This window comes from Salmo salar, chromosome ssa18 (assembly GCF_905237065.1).
Source record: "Salmo salar chromosome ssa18, Ssal_v3.1, whole genome shotgun sequence".
NCBI lineage: Eukaryota > Metazoa > Chordata > Actinopteri > Salmoniformes > Salmonidae > Salmo > Salmo salar.
The window spans coordinates 48,985,991-49,010,329 of record NC_059459.1 but is presented as its reverse complement, the minus strand read 5'-3'; the positions used below and the strand labels follow the sequence as shown (position 1 = coordinate 49,010,329).

The 24,339-nt window shown below is 43.5% G+C and overlaps 1 protein-coding gene across 37 annotated transcripts in view; it reads right to left on the bottom strand.

The window, feature by feature from the left end:
• LOC106577222 (ankyrin-3) overlaps positions 1–24,339 on the bottom strand; it is a 587,325-nt gene that overhangs the window by 69,219 nt on the left and 493,767 nt on the right. For 21 of the 37 annotated variants that reach the window (XM_045701215.1, XM_045701221.1, XM_045701212.1 and 18 more), the window contains 4 exons: positions 23,175–23,277; positions 21,467–21,576; positions 18,474–18,506; positions 16,989–17,213 (listed from right to left, as the gene is read on the bottom strand). In XM_045701215.1, the coding sequence (XP_045557171.1) occupies positions 16,989–17,213; positions 18,474–18,506; positions 21,467–21,576; positions 23,175–23,277 (471 nt within the window). The remainder of the gene's footprint in view (positions 1–16,988; positions 17,214–18,473; positions 18,507–21,466; positions 21,577–23,174; positions 23,278–24,339) is intronic. The other 16 variants (XM_045701207.1, XM_045701209.1, XM_045701208.1 and 13 more) reach the window with 3 other exon arrangements.

Below are 24,339 nucleotides of genomic sequence, written 5' to 3'. Positions count from 1 at the left end.
CATAACTCAAGAGGAATAATTTATATGTAGCCTCATTTTGTATGTTATCTAGCAAATTGAAAACTTGTATGAAACAAATGTCAAGATGTAAGTCCCTCCTTGCAATCTACTCCCCTTCTGGACGTTAAAGTGACCTAGTGAGGGGAGAAGAAACCTCTCAGAGACTGAGGACATAGAGACCCAGCCTTCTCCATCATTCAGATCAAAGTTATCTCATATTGTTAAGGGAGGTTTCAGGCTAGTAACCAAACATGGGAAAGGATCAACAGTCCTGATAGCAGGATACTGGTGCAGCAGTGAGTATCATGCCCAACAAGCAGGAAGAGCTGAAACAGCCAGGAGGGGAAAAGCCCAAGCTAGCACAAGCTAACAGGCAACACATTTCAGTGACACACAACGTCCACTGAAAGATTCAACACAGATACGAATGGAGGGGGTTAGAACTCAGAATCACATGGTCGTCATGGAGATGGTGCTCATATTAGCTAGCATGGACAGCCTGATGTCTCTCTATGGCAGTGGTAATCACATGGTCGTCATGGAGATGGTGATAATATTACCTAGCATGGACAGCCTGACGCCTCTCTATGGCAGTGGTAATCGCATGGTCGTCATGGAGATGGTGATAATATTACCTAGCATGGACAACCTGACGTCTCTCTATGGCAGTGGTAATCGCATGGTCGTCATGGAGATGGTGATAATATTACCTAGCATGGACAGCCTGATGTCTCTCTATGGCAGTGGTAATCGCATGGTCGTCATGGAGATGGTGCTAATATTAACTAGCATGGACAGCCTGATGTCTCTCTATGGCAGTGGTAATCGCATGGTCGTCATGGAGATGGTGATAATATTACCTAGCATGGACAGCCTGACGTCTCTCTATGGCAGTGGTAATCGCATGGTCGTCATGGAGATGGTGATAATATTACCTAGCATGGACAGCCTGACGTCTCTCTATGGCAGTGGTAATCGCATGGTCGTCATGGAGATGGTGATAATATTACCTAGCATGGACAGCCTGACGTCTCTCTATGGCAGTGGTAATCGCATGGTCGTCATGGAGATGGTGATAATATTACCTAGCATGGACAGCCTGACGTCTCTCTATGGCAGTGGTAATCGCATGGTCGTCATGGAGATGGTGCTAATATTACCTAGCATGGACAGCCTGAGGTCTCTCTATGGCAGTGGTAATCGCATGGTCGTCATGGAGATGGTGATAATATTACCTAGCATGGACAGCCTGACGTCTCTCTATGGCTGTGGTAATCGCATGGTCGTCATGGAGATGGTGATAATATTACCTAGCATGGACAGCCTGACGTCTCTCTATGGCTGTGGTAATCGCATGGTCGTCATGGAGATGGTGATAATATTACCTAGCATGGACAGCCTGACGTCTCTCTATGGCAGTGGTAATCGCATGGTCGTCATGGAGATGGTGATAATATTACCTAGCATGGACAGCCTGACGTCTCTCTATGGCAGTGGTAATCGCATGGTCGTCATGGAGATGGTGCTAATATTACCTAGCATGGACAGCCTGACGTCTCTCTATGGCAGTGGTAATCACATGGTCGTCATGGAGATGGTGATAATATTACCTAGCATGGACAGCCTGACGTCTCTCTATGGCAGTGGTAATCACATGGTCGTCATGGAGATGGTGATAATATTACCTAGCATGGACAGCCTGACGTCTCTCTATGGCAGTGGTAATCACATGGTCGTCATGGAGATGGTGCTAATATTACCTAGCATGGACAGCCTGACGTCTCTATGTCAGTGGTATCACATGGTCGTCATGGAGATGGTGCTAATATTACCTAGCATGGACAGCCTGACGTCTCTCTATGGCAGTGGTAATCACATGGTCGTCATGGAGATGGTGCTAATATTACCTAGCATGGACAGCCTGACGTCTCTCTATGGCAGTGGTAATCACATGGTCGTCATGGAGATGGTACTAATATTACCTAGCATGGACAGCCTGACGTCTCTCTATGGCAGTGGTAATCACATGGTCGTCATGGAGATGGTGATAATATTACCTAGCATGGACAGCTTGACATCTCTCTATGGCAGTGGTAATCACATGGTCGTCATGGAGATGGTGCTAATATTACCTAGCATGGACAGCCTGACGTCTCTATGGCAGTGGTAATCACATGGTCGTCATGGAGATGGTGCTAATATTACCTAGCATGGACAGCCTGACGTCTCTCTATGGCAGTGGTAATCACATGGTCGTCATGGAGATGGTACTAATATTAGCTAGCATGGACAGCCTGACGTCTCTCTATGGCAGTGGTAATCACATGGTCGTCATGGAGATGGTGCTAATATTACCTAGCATGGACAGCCTGACGTCTCTATGGCAGTGGTAATCACATGGTCATCATGGAGATGGTGCTAATATTACCTAGCATGGACAGCTTGACATCTCTCTATGGCAGTGGTAATCACATGGTCGTCATGGAGATGGTGATAATATTACCTAGCATGGACAGCCTGATATCTCTATGACAGTGGTAATCACATGGCCGTCATGGAGATGGTGCTAATATTACCTAGCATGGACAGCCTGACGTCTCTCTATGGCACTGGTAATCACATGGTCGTCATGGAGATGGTGCTAATATTACCTAGCATGGACAGCCTGACGTCTCTCTATGGCAGTGGTAATCACATGGTCGTCATGGAGATGGTGATAATATTACCTAGCATGGACAGCCTGACGTCTCTCTATGGCAGTGGTAATCGCATGGTCGTCATGGAGATGGTGATAATATTACCTAGCATGGACAGCCTGACGTCTCTCTATGGCAGTGGTAATCGCATGGTCGTCATGGAGATGGTGATAATATTACCTAGCATGGACAGCCTGACGTCTCTCTATGGCAGTGGTAATCGCATGGTCGTCATGGAGATGGTGATAATATTACCTAGCATGGACAGCCTGACGTCTCTCTATGGCAGTGGTAATCACATGGTCGTCATGGAGATGGTGCTAATATTACCTAGCATGGACAGCCTGATGTCTCTATGGCAGTGGTAATCACATGGTCGTCATGGAGATGGTGCTAATATTACCTAGCATGGACAGCCTGATGTCTCTCAATGGCAGTGGTAATCACATGGTCGTCATGGAGATGGTGCTAATATTACCTAGCATGGACAGCCTGACGTCTCTATGGCAGTGGTAATCACATGGTCGTCATGGAGATGGTGCTAATATTACCTAGCATGGACAGCTTGACATCTCTCTATGGCAGTGGTAATCACATGGTCGTCATGGAGATGGTGCTAATATTACCTAGCATGGCAGTGGTTCCCAAACTGTGGTGCGTGCCCCCCCAATAATTTTTTAAATAAAAATAAACTTACTTAAACTTAAATAAACTTTAAACTTACTCTTGACAGTTGTAATAGTATAATTACAGTTCCTCTTGTCATGTTAGTCATTTTTTCACTTAGGTTTTTTAGCCAATAGATATTGTTGTAATTTTTTTGTCACTCAAATATCACATGAATACAACGCTTTTAACATGCAAACTTCTCAACACCAACAAGAACAGTGCTTGAGCCCATATAAATAGACGTGGCCCACGCTCGCGCAGGCCGGAGTGGGGGGTTTTGCACGGGATGTTCCCCTGGAAAGGGGGGCCCAGAGTGAAAAAGTTTGGGAACCCCTGCTCTATGGGATGGTCCTAATATTATCTATCATGGACAGTCTGATGTCTCTCTAAGGGATGCTCCTCCTACCCAATAAACTTAGTTCCTGGTGGCCCCAGCTGCAGGACTCGGCTAACCAACATCTCTCCATCGTCTAGACATGGGAGCTTTCTAGGAAGGTGCAGTTTACTGAGTCACATCCAAGCAGCGATAAGAGACACAGAAGATGATATGAGCAACAAACTGGCATTCCTACAAAACAGAACAAATGGCCATCTGACCACACCTAAAGTTGTCTGTGATGCTACCGCTAAGACATCATTAGCATCACTGTGTGGAGGCTAGTTCTGTGATGCTACCTCTAAGACACCATTAGCATCACTGTGTGGAGGCTAGTCCTCTAAGACACCATTAGCATCACTGTGTGGAGGCTAGTTCTGTGATGCTACCTCTAAGACATCATTAGCATCACTGTGTGGAGGCTAGTCCTGTGATGCTACCTCTAAGACATCATTAGCATCACTGTGTGGAGGCTAATCCTGTGATGCTACCTCTAAGACATCATTAGCATCACTGTGTGGAGGCTAGTCCTGTGGCGCTACCTCTAAGACATCATTAGACGCTTCAGTCTGGTTTTAGACCCCATCATAGCACTGAGACTGCACTTGTGAAGGTGGTAAATGACCTTTTAATGACGTCAGACCGAGGCTCTGCATCTGTCCTCGTGCTCCTAGATCTTAGTGCCGCTTTTGATACCATCGATCACCACATTCTTTTGGAGAGATTGGAAACCCAAATTGGTCTACATGGACAAGTTCTGGCCTGGTTTAGATCTTATCTGTCGGAAATATATCAGTTTGTCTCTGTGAATGGTTTGTCCTCTGACAAATCAATTGTAAATTTCGGTGTTCCTCAAGGTTCCGTTTTAGGACCACTATTGTTTTCACTATATATTTTACCTCTTGGGGATGTCATTCGAAAACATAATGTTAAATTTCACTGCTATGCGGACGACACACAGCTGTACATGTCAATGAAACATGGTGAAGCCCCAAAATTGCCCTTGCTAGAAGCCTGTGTTTCAGACATAAAGAAGTGGATGGCTGCAAACTTTCTACTTTTAAACTCGGACAAAACAGAGATGCTTGTTCTAGGTCCCAAGAAACAAAGAGATCTTCTGTTGAATCTGACAATTAATCTGGATGGTTGTACAGTCGTCTCAAATAAAACTGTGAAGGACCTCGGCGTTACTCTGGACCCTGATCTCTCTTTTGAAGAACATATCAAGACTGTTTCAAGGACAGCTTTTTTCCATCTACGTAATATTGCAAAAATCAGAAACTTTCTGTCCAAAAATGACGCAGAAAAATTAATCCATGCTTTTGTTACTTCCAGGCTGGACTATTGCAATGCTCTACTTTCCGGCTACCCGGATAAAGCACTAAATAAACTTCAGTTAGTGCTAAATACGGCTGCTAGAATCCTGACTAGAACCCCAAAATTTGATCATATTACTCCAGTGCTAGCCTCCCTACACTGGCTTCCTGTTAAGGCAAAGGCTGATTTCAAGGTTTTACTGCTAACCTACAAAGCATTACATGGGCTTGCTCCTACCTATCTTTCCGATTTGGTCCTGCCGTACATACCTACACGTACGCTACGGTCACAAGACGCAGGCCTCCTAATTGTCCCTAGACAAACGGCTGGAGGTAGGGCTTTCTCCTATAGAGCTCCATTTTTATGGAATGGTCTGCCTACCCATGTGAGAGACGCAGACTCAGTCTCAACCTTTAAGTCTTTACTGAAGACTTATCTCTTCAGTAGGTCCTATGATTAAGTATAGTCTGGCCCAGGAGTGTGAAGGTGAACGGAAAGGCTGGAGCAACGAACCGCCCTTGCTGTCTCTGCCTTGCCGGTTCCCCTCTCTCCACTGGGATTCTCTGCCTCTAACCCTATTACAGGGGCTGAGTCACTGGCGTACTGGTGTTCTTCCATGCCGTCCATGGGAGGGGTGCGTCACTTGAGTGGGCTGAGTCACTGACGTGGTCTTCCTGTCTTGGGTTGTGCCGTGGCGGAGATCTTTGTGGGCTATACTCGGCCTTGTCTTAGGACGGTAAGTTGGTGGTTGGAGACATCCCTCTAGTGGTGTGGGCTGTGCTTTGGCAAAGTGGGTGGGGTTATATCCTGCCTGTTTGGCCCTGTCCGGGGGTTTCATCGGATGGGGCCACAGTGTCTCCTGATCCCTCCTGTCTCAGCCTCCAGTATTTATGCTGCAGTAGTTTATGTGTCGGGGGGCTAGGGTCAGTCTGTTACATCTGGAGTATTTCTCTTGTCTTATCCGGTGTCCTGTGTGAATTTAAATATGCTCTCTCTTTCTTTCTTTCTCTCGGAGGACCTGAGCCCTAGGACCATGCCTCAGGACTACCTGGCATGATGACTCCTTGCTGTCCCCAGTCCACCTGGCCGTGCTGCTGCTCAAGTTTCAACTGTTCTGCCTGCGGCTATGGAACCCTGACCTGTTCACCGGACGTGCTTGTTGCACCCTCGACAACTACTATGATTATTATTATTTGACCATGCTGGTCATTTATGAACATTTTAACATCTTGACCATGTTCTGTTATAATATCCACCCGGCACAGCCAGAAGAAGACTGGCCACCCCTCATAGCCTGGTTCCTCTCTAGGTTTCTTCCTAGGTTTTTGGCCTTTCTAGGGAGTTTTTCCTAGGGAGTTTTTCCTAGCCACCGTGCTTTAATCACATGCATTGCTTGCTGTTTGGGGTTTTAGGCTGGGTTTCTGTACAGCACTTTGAGATATCAGCTGATGTACGAAGGGCTATATAAATAAATTTGATTTGATTTGATTAGTATCACTGTGTGGAGGCTAGTCCTCTAAGACACCATTAGCATCACTGTGTGGAGGCTAGTCCTGTGATGCTACCTGTAAGACATCATTAGCATCATTGTGTGGAGGCTAGTCCTGTGACGCTACATCTAAGACATCATTAGCATCACCGTTTGGAGGCTAGTTCTGTGACGCTACCTCTAAGACATCATTAGCATCTGTCGTGTCTTTGGCTATGCCGGATTAAGTGATATGACATGCTAACCTATAAAATCCTTTCTCTGTAATTAATATTACCCGATTAAGCTAATCATGTAAATGTAATTAACTACAAAGTCGGGGCACCACGGAAGAACGTTTATTGAGCTGTTATCTTCCGAATAAACTCTTAAAATACTTAGTAATCTTTTACATCGATAGCAGTCAATATTAACCCTTATCTTATTTTTAGTCTCATAATGAAAGTTGTAAATTCTTGGTTATCTTCACGAACCCTGGCTAACAAGTTGAATCAGCAATACAAAATTGGGTTTAATTATTTATTTACTAAATACCTAAACGAATCACACAGATTTACAAATACACAGAAAACAAATGATGTCATACAGAAAACATCCCTGGTGGACGGAACCTGTATGATGGCTGGTTACACAAAGGAAAGGGGGTTGGGCTTGAATGAAAGAGCTGGAAGACTTAGGAACAAAGAAACAGCAGCTATGCTATCGTAAATACATTATCTTATGCATTCTAAATTACCGCCCATTTGGAAAAGGAAAATGCAATAAATATTTACTCTGAGCTGAGCTGCGCTTCGGTAGGTTGGTCGTAGATGCTGGCCGGGTTGGCCAACAGATCTTCCTGTCCTCGGAAGAATGTCTCTGGTGGTACATTGGATACGTGGTGGTATCTTCGTCTGTTTGTTAGACTGGATCCGTCGTCCGTCCTTTCCTAGCCCACGTCTACAGCGGCCGCTGCTAACTCAACGGCTAGGAAGTATCACTTCTGTAGTGAATAAGCTCAAAGTTCATACCATTCGCCACCAAAGCTCACGCCGAGGTTAGCTTAGTTCTGTACTTGACGTGTGTCCTTCTAACGTAGAGGCTGCAGACCTCACGTACTGGAACATGTGGTTATCTTTTCGTCAAAGGCTTATATAGTGGAGAGGGGGAAGGATGTGTTTCATCGTTTATAACCCCTGTCTCTTCACAGGGGTGGGCCACTGATCAAGCAGGGCACTTTCCTTATGAAAACCCAATTATCTCATTTGGAAGCTAAAATTACATTTAATCTCCTAACAAACAATTTCAATATCAAACATTTCAATTGCATAACAATTCCATGTGACTCTGATAACTAGAGGGTGTATACTTTCCCAGGTACAGTTTATGTCGTCCTGTCATCAGTCATAATGTCTCAGATGACAACCGAACTGACATCCATCATTACGTTCCAAAGCATATTTCCAACTGGTTTTATTACCAAAATATGGTTCCTTTCCCCATTTCTTTGATGTTCCCAGACTCTCTATATTTAACAGGACAGCAGTCCTTCAGGACAGCAGTCCTTCAGTAGGGTCAGAAAGAGAGGGGAAGGGAGAAAGGTATTTATGGGGGAGTCATAAACCTTACCCACAGGCCAACGTCATGACAGTCCCCCCATGTTGGGTTCAATCTTGCTATTAACCTGCATGTTGTAAACCAACATAAAAATGAACGTGGGTTGTCCTGGTTGTGGATCATCGTTGTGGTCCCCATCTGGCGGTCGACCCGGGTAGGGTGTCTGCAAATGAAGAAGTCCGCTCCAAGGCTGGGCAGCAGACGTCCAGTTGGTGGTTGCTATTGCAGTCCCCCCTCTGGTGGTCTACCCGGGTAGGGTCTCTGCAAATGAAGAAGTCCGTTCCATGGCTCGGCAGCGGATGTCCGGATTGGGATCGCCGTTCCGGACCCGTCGTATGGTCGTCCAGACTGGAATATCTGGGCAGTAACTTAGGCAGATGTTAACAACGCACACACACTCATGAAATATATCATTACATTTCCTCCCAAATGGGCGGCGTTGTGGCACTAACTGATGGTTGTTTATGGCTTTATCACTTTCTATGTGCCGAAGAAAATGAAACAAAATGAATGAAAGCATAAACAAAACAAAATATAGTTATGCCACCTTAATCATCTAATTGGACTGTATTTTATCTACGTCCATGGTCTTGGCAAAATGACCCTATCATGGCATTTTCTAATGTCATATTCAGGGCTTTCCTAATTTGCGGGGTGGAGCTTAGGGTACTATCCTAAGTTGACAACTATATGATAAGTCTACAGCTGTAAGGCACTAGTTTTGGGCAGTCTACAGGGATGACCTATGGACTTCTGGTTAGAAAACTGGTGAGTGCTGTAGAGTCAAAGGCCTAGAAGTAAATGTTCAACTTTACTAAGGCTGGTATTTTGCTTGGACCCTTAAGTGATCCTAGCATAAATCCTAATTGGATGTTCCGTTGTGCATGTGCGTTTATGCTTACACAATCGCGCATGTCAAGGGAAGAAAACCAAGTATCCTGGCAGATTACAACTTGTTCAGTATGAGTCTGACGTAGTCAGGTAATTTTCAGGTCAATGCCTGGAGGTCAGTCAGAATTGGTGTCAAGGGAGTCTGTAGTAGTTTTCTACAAGTCACGGTGTCTTCCACTATTGTAGTGGCGGTAGGTATGAAGTCTATTTCATAGCTATGTTATCCACGGAGGAGCTAACCTCACGACGGAAGTACTCTAAGTATTAGACCAGTCGTACGTGGTGTGATCATGGTTCATGACTTCTAATAACTTTTCTCCTGAACGGAGGGTTCTATTTATTAGTGGCATGTGTTAACCATTGGAAGAGTGCAATGGAGATTCCCTTCCCCGTGTTGCACTCTGAGTGACTCCTATGTCGCTATTATCAATAGCAATTTAACTTGTGAGGTTACTAATCCTCTTACTGAGTGTTGCTGGACTGACTGTGGTATTGGTACTGGTATTCAAGGGGTCCAGTTGTCCTACCGATTTATTCTGAAATATTATCTACCGGAACACATGATTGGAGCATGTTACTAGTTGTATTGTAGTTGAACCTACACATGGCAAGGAATGATTGTTGTTGCCATTTGTTTTGGAGATGGACAAGTCCATTGGACTTCCTTTACAACCAGTGTGGTACACCTCAGTACTATCTTAGATGTGTTCTAAGATAATCCCCGTCTAAGGGCCTGTCTGCTCCTCACTGTTCTCATAGGGGAGTTTACAACTAGATTTGATTTATGCTCTGGCGGCCTCGTACGGTGTTGTCCGTAGTCTCGACCCCCCCCCCCCCACCGGCCTCGATGAGGCTCATCATGGGTCTGGGCTACTATTCCCCCCCTTTGTGTCTCGGGACCCCCCACCAGCGGGTGGTGTTGGTGTCCGAGGCGCAAACGAAAAGTTCAGACCCTATGTACGAGTTGTCAGTGACCGCGTTATTATGAGAATGGCTGCAACCTTTCAACCAAATCTCCTGGTGTTTGTGCTTCAAAGCACTCAGTGGCTGTCGAGGGATGTCAGTCACCACCGCGTCCGCGTGTGGCAACCTCTTCAGTACCTGCAAACTGAGACGAGGATATCGGTCTGTGATATCGCAAAGTGTTTCACCAGTGGGAGTCATCGGGTCAGTTGCTGGACTGACACCATTAGTGTCATTGTAAGGGTTGACAGTCCCCCACAAAGCGGAAGGTGTATCATCGGAAGCAGAGTATACTCTGCGCATCGATGTTTTTCTTGCTGAGACAGCCGCAGTGCTTGCGGAAGTGTCAGGAGGGCAAGAAAAGTTCATCTCAACTACCGTATTGCACGACTGCAAGGAGGAGGGAAGTTGCTCATTCACCGAGACAGCTGGCTCGAAATCATGAAAAGAATGGTCAATCAGATTGGCTGATGGAATGTGTCGAGATATCGTAATATCTCCTTGGATCGGATTCTGCACCAAGAGGTTTCTAAACGTCTTTTTCCCAAGGGGTGCTTTCGACAGATACCCCTCGTGAAGGACTGCGTTGCAGCTAGCGTTAGGGGAAGACAGTTTGGTCAGTGGAGAAGGCACTGTGGCCTGTGACCATACCTGGTTGGTTTTCCAATCCATCAATGGGAGTAATCGATCCATCAAGTCTGCTCCAAGTAGCAGGGGTACAGTTTCGAGGCTGGTAACATACACAGGGTGAACGAGCGATACGTCCTTGAAGTGTAGTTTCAGCATGACTCTCAACGTGAGAGGCGAGGTAGTCTGAGTGACCCCTCGAAGTGTAGTTTCGCATCGTTCCACTTTTAACCAACGTTTAGTTGGCTTCAAAGCCCTTTTGAGATCATCAAACAATGTTTGAGAGATAAGTGATATTGTCGCACCCGAATCAACTAGCGCATGACAAGTTAAGCAGTCCTCCAGGACTGTTTTCAGGTATGGCCGTTTAGATTCGTGGTTAGTGAACATATTCCCCACAAAGTGGAGTGGTCGTTCGCAACGACGTGATGTGCCCTTTCTGTTCAAGGTGGAAGCAGATTGACTATTCCGATTTTGAGTGGGCTTGGCTTTAATGAAGCGTTTGACCTTTTTCTTCGCAACTTTTGTATCAGAGTCTACAGACAAAGCCCGGGGGCTTGTTTCTTGATCAAGCGGGCCCTGGATAGGGTCTTGAATGAGAGCGGGAGAAATTTGAACTTTAATGTCTTTGCTATGGGTGTTAATTTCTGCGGACCTGGTGTCCGGTAATTCCCCGTCTAGTCCTTGTGACTTATCTTTTACCCTTTTCTCAAATTGTTCTCGCTTTAGTTCTTCCCGTAGTGGGACTTCTGGAGAACATTGGTCTACGTTTTGATCGTCCTTCAACCCTTTGTTACCCTTGTGCTCTGACACTTTGTGTGGGTTAGGTGCAGGAACGTAGCGAACAGGTCGATTGTAGCGGTAGTCGTTTTGAAGGCGACGTACTTGACAGTTATTTCGACGGCGGCGGTTATTGGAATCATGGTTTCGTGGTAGAAGCTGTTGTTGTGCGTCATCTCTCGACGCTCCAATACCTGATAATGCACCCTCTAACTGGAGTGAGTGCTCCTGGTCAAACTTCAAAACCGAGTGGTCAGGGCTCTTAGCGTTGCGAGCTTTTGATGCCTCAAAAGCTGTGCTTGCAAGCTCTCTGAGTTGTAAGATAGGCAAGCCAACGTGGGCTGCAGGGCCCAAGTAGGTAATGAAGGTGGGATACATGTTCGACAGAAACATTTGTTTGAACGGTAACAGCTCTTCCATTCCTGGTTCCGTGAGTAGGCCAAAGTAAGCTGAACGAAGCCTATGATAGAAAGCTTGTGGGTGTTCGTTCCGAGCTTGTTTGACCATGTTAGCCAGTGAGCTATCGTGTTTGCGAGTCGCAGAACCACTGAATTCTAATTTCAAAGCTGTGGCAAGTTTAGCGTAGTCATTTAGCACGTGTTGCTGTTGTAGGCGAATGAACCTCGTCACGTGTCTATTCGACGTTCGCTTCAACAGGTAAACCCTGTCAGAACCCGTAGCATTCGGGTAGCCACCCAACGCGTCCTCTATGTCAGCTAGGAACGTCTCAGTATCATTTGGCTGACCTGGAACGGGGTCAAAGGTGGGGAAATTCTTGACGAGTTTGTCAAGGTATTCCGCGCCAAGCGGGCGGAGAGGGTTGGCTTCATCCTGTGGAGAAATTGGGGCCGACAGGCCAAGAGGAGAAGCCAAGCTTTGGCTTTGTTGGCCAAGAGGCTCCATATTACTCAGTGCCGAATGGCCAAGAGGAGAAGACTGAGGGACACATGATGGAGGCAATGTCTTAAACCTATCGTCTTCACTCCTTTGAGTACCGGACTCCGGTTGCTTGGATGGGTAGTCATGCTGTAGAGCGTGACCTTTCTGGACTTCCTCCAGATGGTACCTAAGGGTGGTCTTCTGCTGCCTTGCAGAGTCCACTTGAGCGCTTAGAGTACCAATTTTGGACACGTGAGTGTCACACCTGCTCCTTTCGGTCTCAAACTTATCTGTCATGGTTTGCAGATAGAGGTCTCGAGTACGGAGCGAGAGATTCAGTGATGAGATTTCCTCTGCTTGCTTAGAAATCAATATTTCCATCCTCATCACCTGAGTTCTCTCATCATTCATTTGGTCAGCGACTTCAATAAGTTCTGCTGATTTGTCATCCAACTTTGTCATTGTGTTCATCAACTGATCGTCTTTGGTCTGCAGAATTTGGAGTAGAACATTGTTACCTTGAGTAACGTTCAACAAAACTGCCTGCATGTTATCAAATTGCGCGCTCCTGTTTATAGATAACTTATAGATAACTCGACAGATTTATCTAGTTTGGCGTGGACTACATCGCATTTAGTTTGGGCTAAATCGAGTTGTTCCTGCAGACGATGATTTTGTTGGAGAGTTTGTGCTCGTTCATCGTCATAAGTATTTGCAATTACTTTTAATTGTTCCGATTTCAAACGCAGTTCCTCGACTAGCAGAATGTTTTCATTTCCTGCTTTTGTCAATAGTTGCTCAGTTCTCTCCACCTGTGCCCTCATGTTAGCCATGTCTTGCACGTGCTTCAGCTGTGCACTGTGGTATTGGACCGATGCCAACCTGTGATGGCGATACATAAGTGCTAAAGTGGAGAGAACCGTCACAAAGCCTGTGTTTGATGGTTGATTTTGGAGAGCGTTCGCAATTTCGGCGTTTTTTCGCTAATGGCATAATTAGGGTTGGTATCGCTGCTGAGGTCAGAGATCAATCCTTTTATGGGTGGAGGTTCACTAATTAGCGGAGGAGTGGTGACCACCTCCATTTGATAGCTTGCACATTATTAGAAAAATTTAGAGGAAAATGTTCCTAATTTTTTCAATGTTTGGGTTTGGAATTCATTGGAAGCTGCAAAAACAAGTTTAATCTATTTATAGATGTTGACGAACCATCAGTACTGTACCAGTAATGTGGAAGTTGGACGTGAATGAATTTGCAAAAGCAAATTGAATTAATTAATCAATGCCAATGATTAATCCTACCTGGGTAGGCTATCTGGGTATTAAACTTGAATTAACCTGAGAGGTTGCTTCATCCAGGTTAATATGGGAAGTTTAAAAGTGTCTCATTTGATTGCAAGAACATTAAGGTATGTTCAACAATTTAACTTATTAAATTGAATGAGATGATAATCCATACAATCTCCATTGATTGGATATCATAAGTGTAAACAGTAGTTCAAATGTTGGGAACACTCCTCACTATGGTACACTTCTTCCTTGGGCCGAAGCCACATGGGATTCCCACGGGGGCGGGACTTCTGTCAGTACTGGATTACTGAATGGGTTACGCAAAAAACAAATTTTACTGATTGATCAATTTTAATGATAAATCAAACCTGTATAGGCTATTTGGGATTTAAACTTTCATTAATCTGAGTGGTTTATTCATCTAGGTTAATGTGGAAAAAAGATTACAATGTCTCATTTAGAAAACTCATCAATTTGGATATTATTTAAAAGATCCACTTGAGAATGTAAATCTGGCAATTTCACTTATTAGTTCAATTGAATAAGACATCGATATCCGTCTGGATATCATGAGTAACGACTTGAGTGTCACCTGACTAATTCTTCTTGAAGGAAAGTACTGGTGACTCTTCAGAGGTCCCTGCTGGCACACGCTGAAATCAAGCGGAAGTACCCAGGGCGGGACTTCCGTTCAGCAAGGCGGAGGATTTACAATGTGGCACAAAACAAAATGGCTGTTTTCCCTTTTGTTAGCTTAGCATCTCGAGCAAGCTAATGCTACTTTATGCATGAAAAATGCACAACATAGGATTCCCTTGGCAAGGGAAAGGTTTTACTTATAACGTATTATGTTCAAACCCTTTTCGGCGATATTTGACGATGTTTTAACCGGAACTCGCGGCAAACAACGAAATGCACCGTGGTCTACTCGCATCGAAACGCGAGAGAGACAGAGAGATACTTATCGCTGGTCAAGCTAATCTCTCCTAAATTTCAATCGGCTGGCTCTTTGTCCTCGCTCGAGAAATTAATAATGACCTAGCCAACACGCGTCTGAAACGCGCGAGGCAGAAATAGCCCAGCGTTTGGCCAAACGCGCTATTTCTCAGATAGCTTTATCAGCCCTCATACAGAACTGTATAGCTTATGCTATCCACTGACTACGTCAGAGCACAACACGGAGGCGATTCTCCAGAGCACACACGCACCACTAATTCCGGTCTACAATTCCCATAATGTATATAATAAACTTGGTATATTATGTAATCTGCTTTTCAATTTTATATAGGCTGAATCAAAATGAAAGCGTCATCCTATTTTAGATTCCTCGCACGGGGGCTCCAATATGTCGAAATTACCCAAACGTGCGGCCTAGTTTTAGAGTCCACAGGGTGCGCCAAATATGTCTGTTCAGACCCTTTTCGGATCATTGAACAATGTTAAATTCTTAGGAAGCAGAGTATACTCTGGGCTAACAAGTTGAATCAGCAATACAAAATTGGGTTTAATTATTTATTTACTAAATACCTAAACGAATCACACAGATTTACAAATACACAGAAAACAAATGATGTCATACAGAAAACATCCCTGGTGGACAGAACCTGTATGATGGCTGGTTACACAAAGGAAAGGGGGTTGGGCTTGAATGAAAGAGCTGGAAGACTTAGGAACAAAGAAACAGCAGCTATGCTATCGTAAATACATTATCTTATGCATTCTAAATTACCGCCCATTTGGAAAAGGAAAATGCAATAAATATTTACTCTGAGCTGAGCTGCGCTTCGGTAGGTTGGTCGTAGATGCTGGCCGGGTTGGCCAACAGATCTTCCTGTCCTTGGAAGAATGTCTCTGGTGGTACATTGGATACGTGGTGGTATCTTCGTCTGTTTGTTAGACTGGATCCGTCGTCCGTCCTTTCCTAGCCCACGTCTACAGCGGCCGCTGCTAACTCAACGGCTAGGAAGTATCACTTCTGTAGTGAATAAGCTCAAAGTTCATACCATTCGCCACCAAAGCTCACGCCGAGGTTAGCTTAGTTCTGTACTTGACGTGTGTCCTTCTAACGTAGAGGCTGCAGACCTCACGTACTGGAACATGTGGTTATCTTTTCGTCAAAGGCTTATATAGTGGAGAGGGGGAAGGATGTGTTTCATCGTTTATAACCCCTGTCTCTTCACAGGGGTGGGCCACTGATCAAGCAGGGCACTTTCCTTATGAAAACCCAATTATCTCATTTGGAAGCTAAAATTACATTTAATCTCCTAACAAACAATTTCAATATCAAACATTTCAATTGCATAACAATTCCATGTGACTCTGATAACTAGAGGGTGTATACTTTCCCAGGTACAGTTTATGTCGTCCTGTCATCAGTCATAATGTCTCAGATGACAACCGAACTGACATCCATCATTACGTTCCAAAGCATATTTCCAACTGGTTTTATTACCAAAATATGGTTCCTTTCCCCATTTGTTTGATGTTCCCAGACTCTCTATATTTAATAGGACAGCAGTCCTTCAGGACAGCAGTCCTTCAGTAGGGTCAGAAAGAGAGGGGAAGGGAGAAAGGTATTTATGGGGGAGTCATAAACCTTACCCACAGGCCAACGTCATGACACATCACTGTGTGGAGGCTAGTCCTGTGATGCTACCTCTAAGACATCATTAGCATCACTGTGGAGGCTAGTCCTGTGACGCTACCTCTAAGACATCATTAGCATCACTGTGTGGAGGCTAGTTCTGTGATGCTACCTCTAAGACATCGTTAGCATCACTGTGTGGAGGCTAGTCCTGTGATGCTACCTCTAAGACATCATTAGCATCACTGTGTGGAGGCTAGTTCTGTGAAGCTACCTCTAAGACATCATTAGCAGCACTGTGTGGAGGCTAGTTCTGTGATGCTACCTCTAAGACATCATTAGCATCACTGTGTGGAGGCTAGTTCTGTGACGCTACCTCTAAGACATCATTAGCATCACTGTGTGGAGGCTAGTCCTGTGATGCTACCTCTAAAACACCATTAGCATCACTGTGTGGAGGCTAGTTCTGTGATGCTACCTCTAGACTATAAGCAGTCTTTCTATGAAGTATTGAACTATGGAGACTATAAGCAGTCTCTTTCTATGACTATCCAACACATGGTAGAAGTGTTCAACTATGTAGAGTAGTGGTATCTGCAGGATGCTATGTGAAGAAGCAGCAGACTGACCTACAATACTTTATTAGTGCTGGGGTCTACTGGGGTGTGTGTTGGCATGGGAACAAAGGTGGGCAAGCTCCTCTATCTAAACACTGAAACACCAAACTATAACAAATCAACACCAAACACTACAAGAACAGATAGCTTCCATGGAGATGAGGAAAGAAGCATCAAAACGAACAAACAGGTAAATAAACAATGTGAAGGCCTACCCAAGGAACTGAGCTCCAGCAGGCCCCACCTCCACCAGCCTGCTGGCCAATCCCTCTCCATCCACCATCGGTGGGGGCGTGGCCAGCTTGTGCCTCTTCGCCAGGCGGCAGGTGATGCGTGTCGGAGCCGTGCACTTCCTGGGCGGGATGATGATGCGCATTCCGTTATGACGACTCCCCCGCATGGAGCCGCCGCGTGCATCCACCATGAAACTGACCAGGAACCTACAGGGAGGGGGGGGAGGGAGAGATGGAGGGAGGGGGAGAGAGGGGGAAGGAGGGAGGGGGAGGGGGGGGAGAGAGGGAGGGGGAGGGATAGAGGGAGGGGGGAAGGAGGGGGAGGGGGGGAGGAGGGAGGGAGGGAGGGGGAAGGAGGGAGGGAGAGAGGAAAGAAAGGAAGGAAGGAAGGAAGGAAGGAAGGGAGGGAGGGAGGGAGGGAGGGAGGGAGAGAGAGAGAGAGAGAGAGAGAGAGAGAGAGAGAGAAAGAAAGAAAGAAAGAAAGAAAGAAAGAAAGGAAGGAAGGAAGGAAGGAAGGAAGGAAGGAAGGAAGGAGGAAGGAAGGAAGGAGGGAGGGAGGGTGGGAGGAAGGAAGGAAGGCGGGAGGGAGGGAGGAAGGAAGGAAGGAAAGGAGGGAGGGAGGGAGGGAGGGAGGGAGGGAGGGAGGGAGGAAGGAAGGAAGGAAGGAAGGAAGGAAGGAAGGAAGGAAGGAAGGAAGGAAGGAAGGAAGGAAGGAAGGAAGGAAGGAAGGAAGGAAGGAAGGAGGGAGGAAAGGAAGGAAGGGATGGATGGAGGAAAGGAAGGAAGGGATGGAGGGAGGGAGGGAGGGAGGGAGGGAGGGAGGGAGGGAGGGAGGAAGGAAGGAAGGAAGGAAGGAAGGAAGGAAGGAAGGAAGGAAGGAAAGGAGGGAGGGAGGGAGGGAGGGAGGGAGGGAGGAAAGGAAGGAAGGAAGGAAGGAAGGAAGGAAGGAAGGAAGGAAGGAAGGAAGGAAGGAAGGAAGGAAGGAAGGAAGGAAGGAAGGAAGGAAGGAAGGAAGGAAGGAAGGAAGGAAGGAAGGAAGGAAGGAAGGAAGGAAGGGAGGTTAGGTTATGGCTGATAATACATTTTCATTCACTCTGCTAGTTAGTCCATTTACTACAACAACATGGTTGTTAGGTTATGGCTGATAGTGTTGAGGATGCCTGCGGAAACTCAGCCAACACAAACTATATCAATATGAAATTAATGGGACTGGTGTCAGTTTAAGAATAACACGTACAAATCTAGACACAAGAATGGGAGCATGTCATCTATTGTGGGCTACTTGTAATAATGTCATTCCTATCTTCCCATGTGTCTCTTTTCTAAGTGTTGAGGTAGATTACAGATCAAACAAGCACAGAGAGAAACCGTGGCAACAGTAACCATGGTAACGGAAACTGTGGTAACAGAAACCGTGATAGCAACATAGAGTAACCGTGGTAACAACAGAGAGTAACCAATCATCACCTGGAGTCATACTGAGGTAGAGGAGAGGAAAAGCTGCAGGAGGAGAGGAAGAGGAGGGAGAAAGAGGAGGGAGGAGGAAAAAGGAGCAGGAAAAACCACAGTCATCATTATGAGTCATACTAGGGGGTTAAATAAAGACAGAAAAAAACTAGTACTACAAATAAACTAGTACTATAAATAAAGTAGTACTATAAATAAACTAGTACTATAAACTAGTACTATAAATAAACTAGTACTATAAACTAGTACTATAAATAAACTAGTACTATAAATTAGTACTATAAATAAACTAGTACTATAAACTAGTACTATGAATAATCTAGCACAAAAAATTAAGTAGTACTATAAACAAATACTACAAATGAACGTAGTACTCTAAATAAAGTAGTACTATAAATAAAGTAGTACTATATATGAGCTAGTACTATACATGAACTAGGAATATAAACAAACTAATACTAAAAACAAACTAATACTATAAATAAACTAATACTATAAATACACTAATACCATGAATAAACTAGTACTATAAACAACATAGTACTATAAACAACATAGTACTATCAATAAACTAGTACTATAAATGAATTAGTACTATACATGAAGTAGTACTATAAATGAAGTACGACTATACATAAACTTTTACCATAAACAAACTAGTGTTATACATAAACTAGTTCTATAAATAAACTAGTACCTTAAATTAAGTAGTACAATAAAATAAGTACTATAAATAAACAAGTATTATAAATAAACAAGTACTATAATTGAAGAAGTCAATTTCAATAAAGTAGTACCATAAATTAAGTAGTTCTTCAAATAAACTAGTACTATAAACAAGTACTATAAACTAGTGCTACTAATAAACTAGTACTATCAATGAGGTAGTACTATAAATAAATTAGTATAATACATGAACTAGTACTATACATTAACTAGTACTATAAATGAAATAGTACTATACATAAACTACTACTATACATAAACTAGTACTATCAAGCATTACAATAAATGAAGTAGTACTATAAATAAATTAGTACTTTACATTAACTAATACAACAAACAAATTAGTACTATAAATGAAGTAGAACTATAAATGAAGTAGGACTATAAATGAAGTAGTACTATACATAAACTGGTACGATACATACACTTCTACTATAAATAAACTTGTGCTACACATAAACTAGTACTATAAATAAAGTAGTGCTACAAAAAAACTAGTACTATAAATGAAGTAGTACTATAAATAATACTAGTACTATAAATAAACTAGTACTATAAATGAAGCAGTAATTTGATATAAACTATTACTAGAAATGAAGTACTACTATAAATAACTAGTACCATACATAAACTAGCACAATGAATAAACTAGTACTACACATAAACTAGTACTATAAATGAAGTAGTACTAGTACTCCGGGCTCCCGAGTGGCGCAGCAGTCTAAGGCACTGCATCCCATTAAAGTAGTACTATACATTAAGTAGTACTATACATCAACTAGTACTATACATCAACTAGTACTGTACATCAACAAGCACTATAATGAAGTAGTACTGTAAATAAACTAGTACAATAAATTAAGTAGTACTATAGTACTAGAAATAAACGAGTACGATATAAACTAGTAGTAGAAATAATCTAGGACTATAAATGAAATAGTACTATAAATAAACTAATAATACTATTATGATATAGGGAGGATGAAGAAACAGAAAATTTCAGGAAAGAAGGAGGAAATAAAGGATAGTTAGATCCTATTCACAGAGAGAGAGAGAGAGAGAGAGAGAGAGAGAAAAGAGAGAGAGAGTCAGAGAGAAAAGAGAGAGAGAGAGAAGAGAGAGACAGAGAGAGAGAAGAGAGAGAGAGGAGAGAGAGACAGAGAGAGAGAGAAGAGAGAGAGAGAGACAGAGAGAGAGAAGAGTGGGAGAGAGAAGAGAGAGAGAGAAGAGAGAGAGAGAAGAGAGAGAGGAGAGAGAGACAGAGAGAAAAGAGAGAGAGAAGAGAGAGAGAAGAGAGAGAAAGAGAGAGAGAAGAGAGAGAGACAGAGAGAAAAGAGAGAGAGAGAGATAGAGAAGAGAGAGAGAAGAGACGAGAGAGAGAAGAGAAGAGAAGAGAAGAGAAGAGAGAGAGAGAGAAAGAGAAAAGAGAGAGAGAGAGGGAAGAGAGAGAGAGAAGAGAGAGGAGAGAGAAGAGAGAGAGAAGAGAGAGAAAAGAGAGAGAGAGAAGAGAGAGAGAGAAGAGAGAGAGAGAGGGAAGAGAGAGAGAGAAGAGAGAGGAGAGAGAAGAGAGAGAGAGAGAAGAGAGAGAAAAGAGAGAGAGAGAAGAGAGAGAGAGAAGAGAGAGAGAGAGAAGAGAGAGACAGAGAGAGAGAGAGAGAGAGAGAGAGAGATACCAAGGTATCACGACCTTCCATTCACCAACATAGAGATTAATAAAATAAATTGATGAAGCAGTTCTATACTGCAGAGTCTATAGGACTGTTATACTGTAGAGTCTGTATCTGACCCAGAGTCTATAGGACTGTTCTACTGTAGAGTCTGTATCTGACCCAGGGTCTACAGGACTGTTCTACTGTAGAGTCTGTATCTGACCCAGAGTCTACAGGACTGTTCTACTGTAGAGTCTGTATCTGACCCAGAGTCTCCAGGACTGTTCTACTGTAGAGTCTGTATCTGACCCAGAGTCTATAGGACTGTTCAACTGTAGAGTCTGTATCTGACCCAGAGTCTATAGGACTTTTATACTGTAGTCTGTATCTGACCCAGAGTCTATAGTACTGTTCTACTGTAGAGTCTGTATCTGACCCAGAGTCTACAGGACTGTTCTACTGTAGAGTCTGTATCTGACCCAGAGTCTATAGAACTGTTCTACTGTAGAGTCTGTATCTGACCCATAGTCTATAGGACTGTTATACTGTAGAGTCTGTATCTGACCCAGAGTCTATAGGACTGTTCTACTGTATATATAGAGTCAGTCTGTATCTTACCCAGAGTGTATGGGGCTGGAGACCATGTTGATGTTGTCCAAGGTGTCAGCAGTCCAGCTGTAGTGTCTCAGAGAGTCAGAGTCACAGTCTCTGCTGGCCACCGCCAGGTTCTGAAGGAGACAGACAGACCGTCAGACAGACAGACCGTCAGACAGACAGACAGACAGACACGTCAGACAGACAGACAGACAGACAGACAGACAGACAGACAGACAGACAGACAGACAGACAGACAGACAGACAGACAGACAGACAGACAGACAGACAGACAGACAGACAGACAGACAGACAGACAGACAGACAGACAGAGTGTGAGACAGACTGAGTGTGAGACAGACAGAGAGAGAGTCAGAAAGACAGTCAGACAGACAGGAGATGAGTACTGAGGGATCCTCAGAGGAGAAAACATGTAATCTACACAGTGTACTGATCTGTGTGTGGACAGCCTTGATAATAATCAAATAGTTTAGCAGTGATAAAAGCATTGCAATAAAGCATTATGGAACACAAGAACACTGAGATGAAAATATATAAGAAGCTTTGTGAGTTTCCATATAATTTGTCAAACCAGATGAAAATCAGAAGCTTTGTGAGTTTTAATATAATTTGTCAAACTAGATGAAAATCAGAAGCTTTGTGAGTTTTAATATAATTTGTCTAATAGAACTAGTCGAACCTATAACTATTCTAATAGAACTAGTAGAACCTATAACTATTCTAATAGAACTAGTAGAACCTATAACTATTCTAATAGAACTAGTAGAACCTATAACTATTCTAATAGAACTAGTAGAACCTATAACTATTCTAATAGAATTAGTAGAACTTAGAACCATTCTGATAGAACTAGTACAACCTAGAACAATTCTAATAGAACTAGTACAACCTAGAGCTATTCTAATAGAACTAGTAAGACCTAGAACTATTCTAATAGAACTAGTAGAACCTAGAACTATTCTAATAGAACTAGTAGAACCAAGAACTATTCTAATAGAACTAGTAGAACCTCAAACTATTCTAATAGAACTAGTAGAACCTCAAACTATTCTAATAAAACTAGTAGAACCTAGAACTATTCTAATAGAACTAGTAGAACCTAGAACTATTCTAATAGAACTAGTAGAACCTAGAACTATTCTAATATAACTAGTAGAACTTAAAACCATTCTAATTTAACTAGTAGAACCTAGGATTATTCTAATATAACTAGTAGAACCTAGAACCATTCTGATAGAACTAGTAGAACTTAGAACTATTCTAATAGAACTAGTAGAACCTAGGACTATTCTAATAGAACTAGTAGAACCTAGAACTATTCTAATAGAACTAGTAGAACCTAGAACCATTCTAATAGAACTAGTAGAACCTAGAACTATTCTAATAGAACTAGTAGAACGTATCCAGCAGCAGATGCTAATCCCATTTGCTGCATCTGAAGGTCAACTAAGAATACAACAGTATTATTCTGAGGATCAGTTATGAAAGACATGTCTTTACAGACACTCGGATGCAGCAGGAGAGAAGAAACATGTATTTGAGTAGGGAGGAGGGTGAGAGAGGGAGGAGAGGAAGAAGATAGAGACAGACAGACAGACAGACAGACAGACAGACAGACAGACAGACAGACAGACAGACAGACAGACAGACAGACAGACAGACAGACAGACAGACAGACAGACAGACAGACAGACAGACAAACAGGTCGTACCATATCCTTGGTAGGAGCCAGTATCTCTTCGATCATCATGCTGTCTCTGGTGTAAGAGGTCCTGTTCAGGGTGTTGGACCTATCCGAACTGAAGGACCGCAGACTGTTGTTTACAGCAGTACCAAGTTACCACAGCAACAACAGGCAGGGGGGTGGCGGGGCAGGCAGGCAGGGGGGTGATGAGAGGGTGTGGTGAACAGAAAGACAACTCATTACAACATGCAGCTAACCTCTATACAATATACATATAACCCACAGCACAGGATGAACCACTGACTGAACATCAGAGGGATGGGGATTATAGATGTATGGTAGAGGTATGGGATTATAGATGTATGGTAGAGGTATGTGATTATAGATGTATGGTAGAGGTATGGGATTACAGATGTATGGTAGAGGTATGGGGATTATAGATGTATGGTAGAGGTATGGGGATTATAGATGTATAGTAGCGGTATGGGGATTATAGATGTATGGTAGAGGTATGGGATTATAGATGTATGGTAGAGGTATGGGATTACAGATGTATGGTAGAGGTATGGGGATTATAGATGTATGGTAGCGGTATGGAATTATAGATGTATGGTAGAGGTATGGGATTATAGATGTATGGTAGAGGTATGGGGATTATAGATGTATGGTAGAGGTATGGGGATTATAGATGTATGGTAGAGGTATGGGATTATAGATGTATGGTAGAGGTATGGGGATTATCGATGTATGGTAGAGGTATGGGGATTATAGATGTATGGTAGAGGTATGGGATTGTAGATGTATGGTAGAGGTATGGGGATTATAGATGTATGGTATGTGATGGTGTGTAAAACGACATACAGCAGGTCTATGGTGTGTATAGCATTCTAGATGAAGAAAGGGGGTTTGAATGAAGTAGCAAACTCAGGTAAAACACATTAATGATGTATGAGCTATGTCTGATAACTAGCGTTAGATACAGGGACTGTTTTACATGGACAGCGCTACCATGGAATTTAAGGATTTTGGGCACTGGCCAGCTGGGCTAGTAGATGGCTAGTACTAACCCGGGTACAAAATCTGGGTTATGGGACAGTTGAAAAGACAAAAATGTCACTAGCCAGTGGTCTAGTTAGATAAATGTTCTACAATGCCGGTCTGAACAGTACTAGCCACTGGCCATCTCTACTGC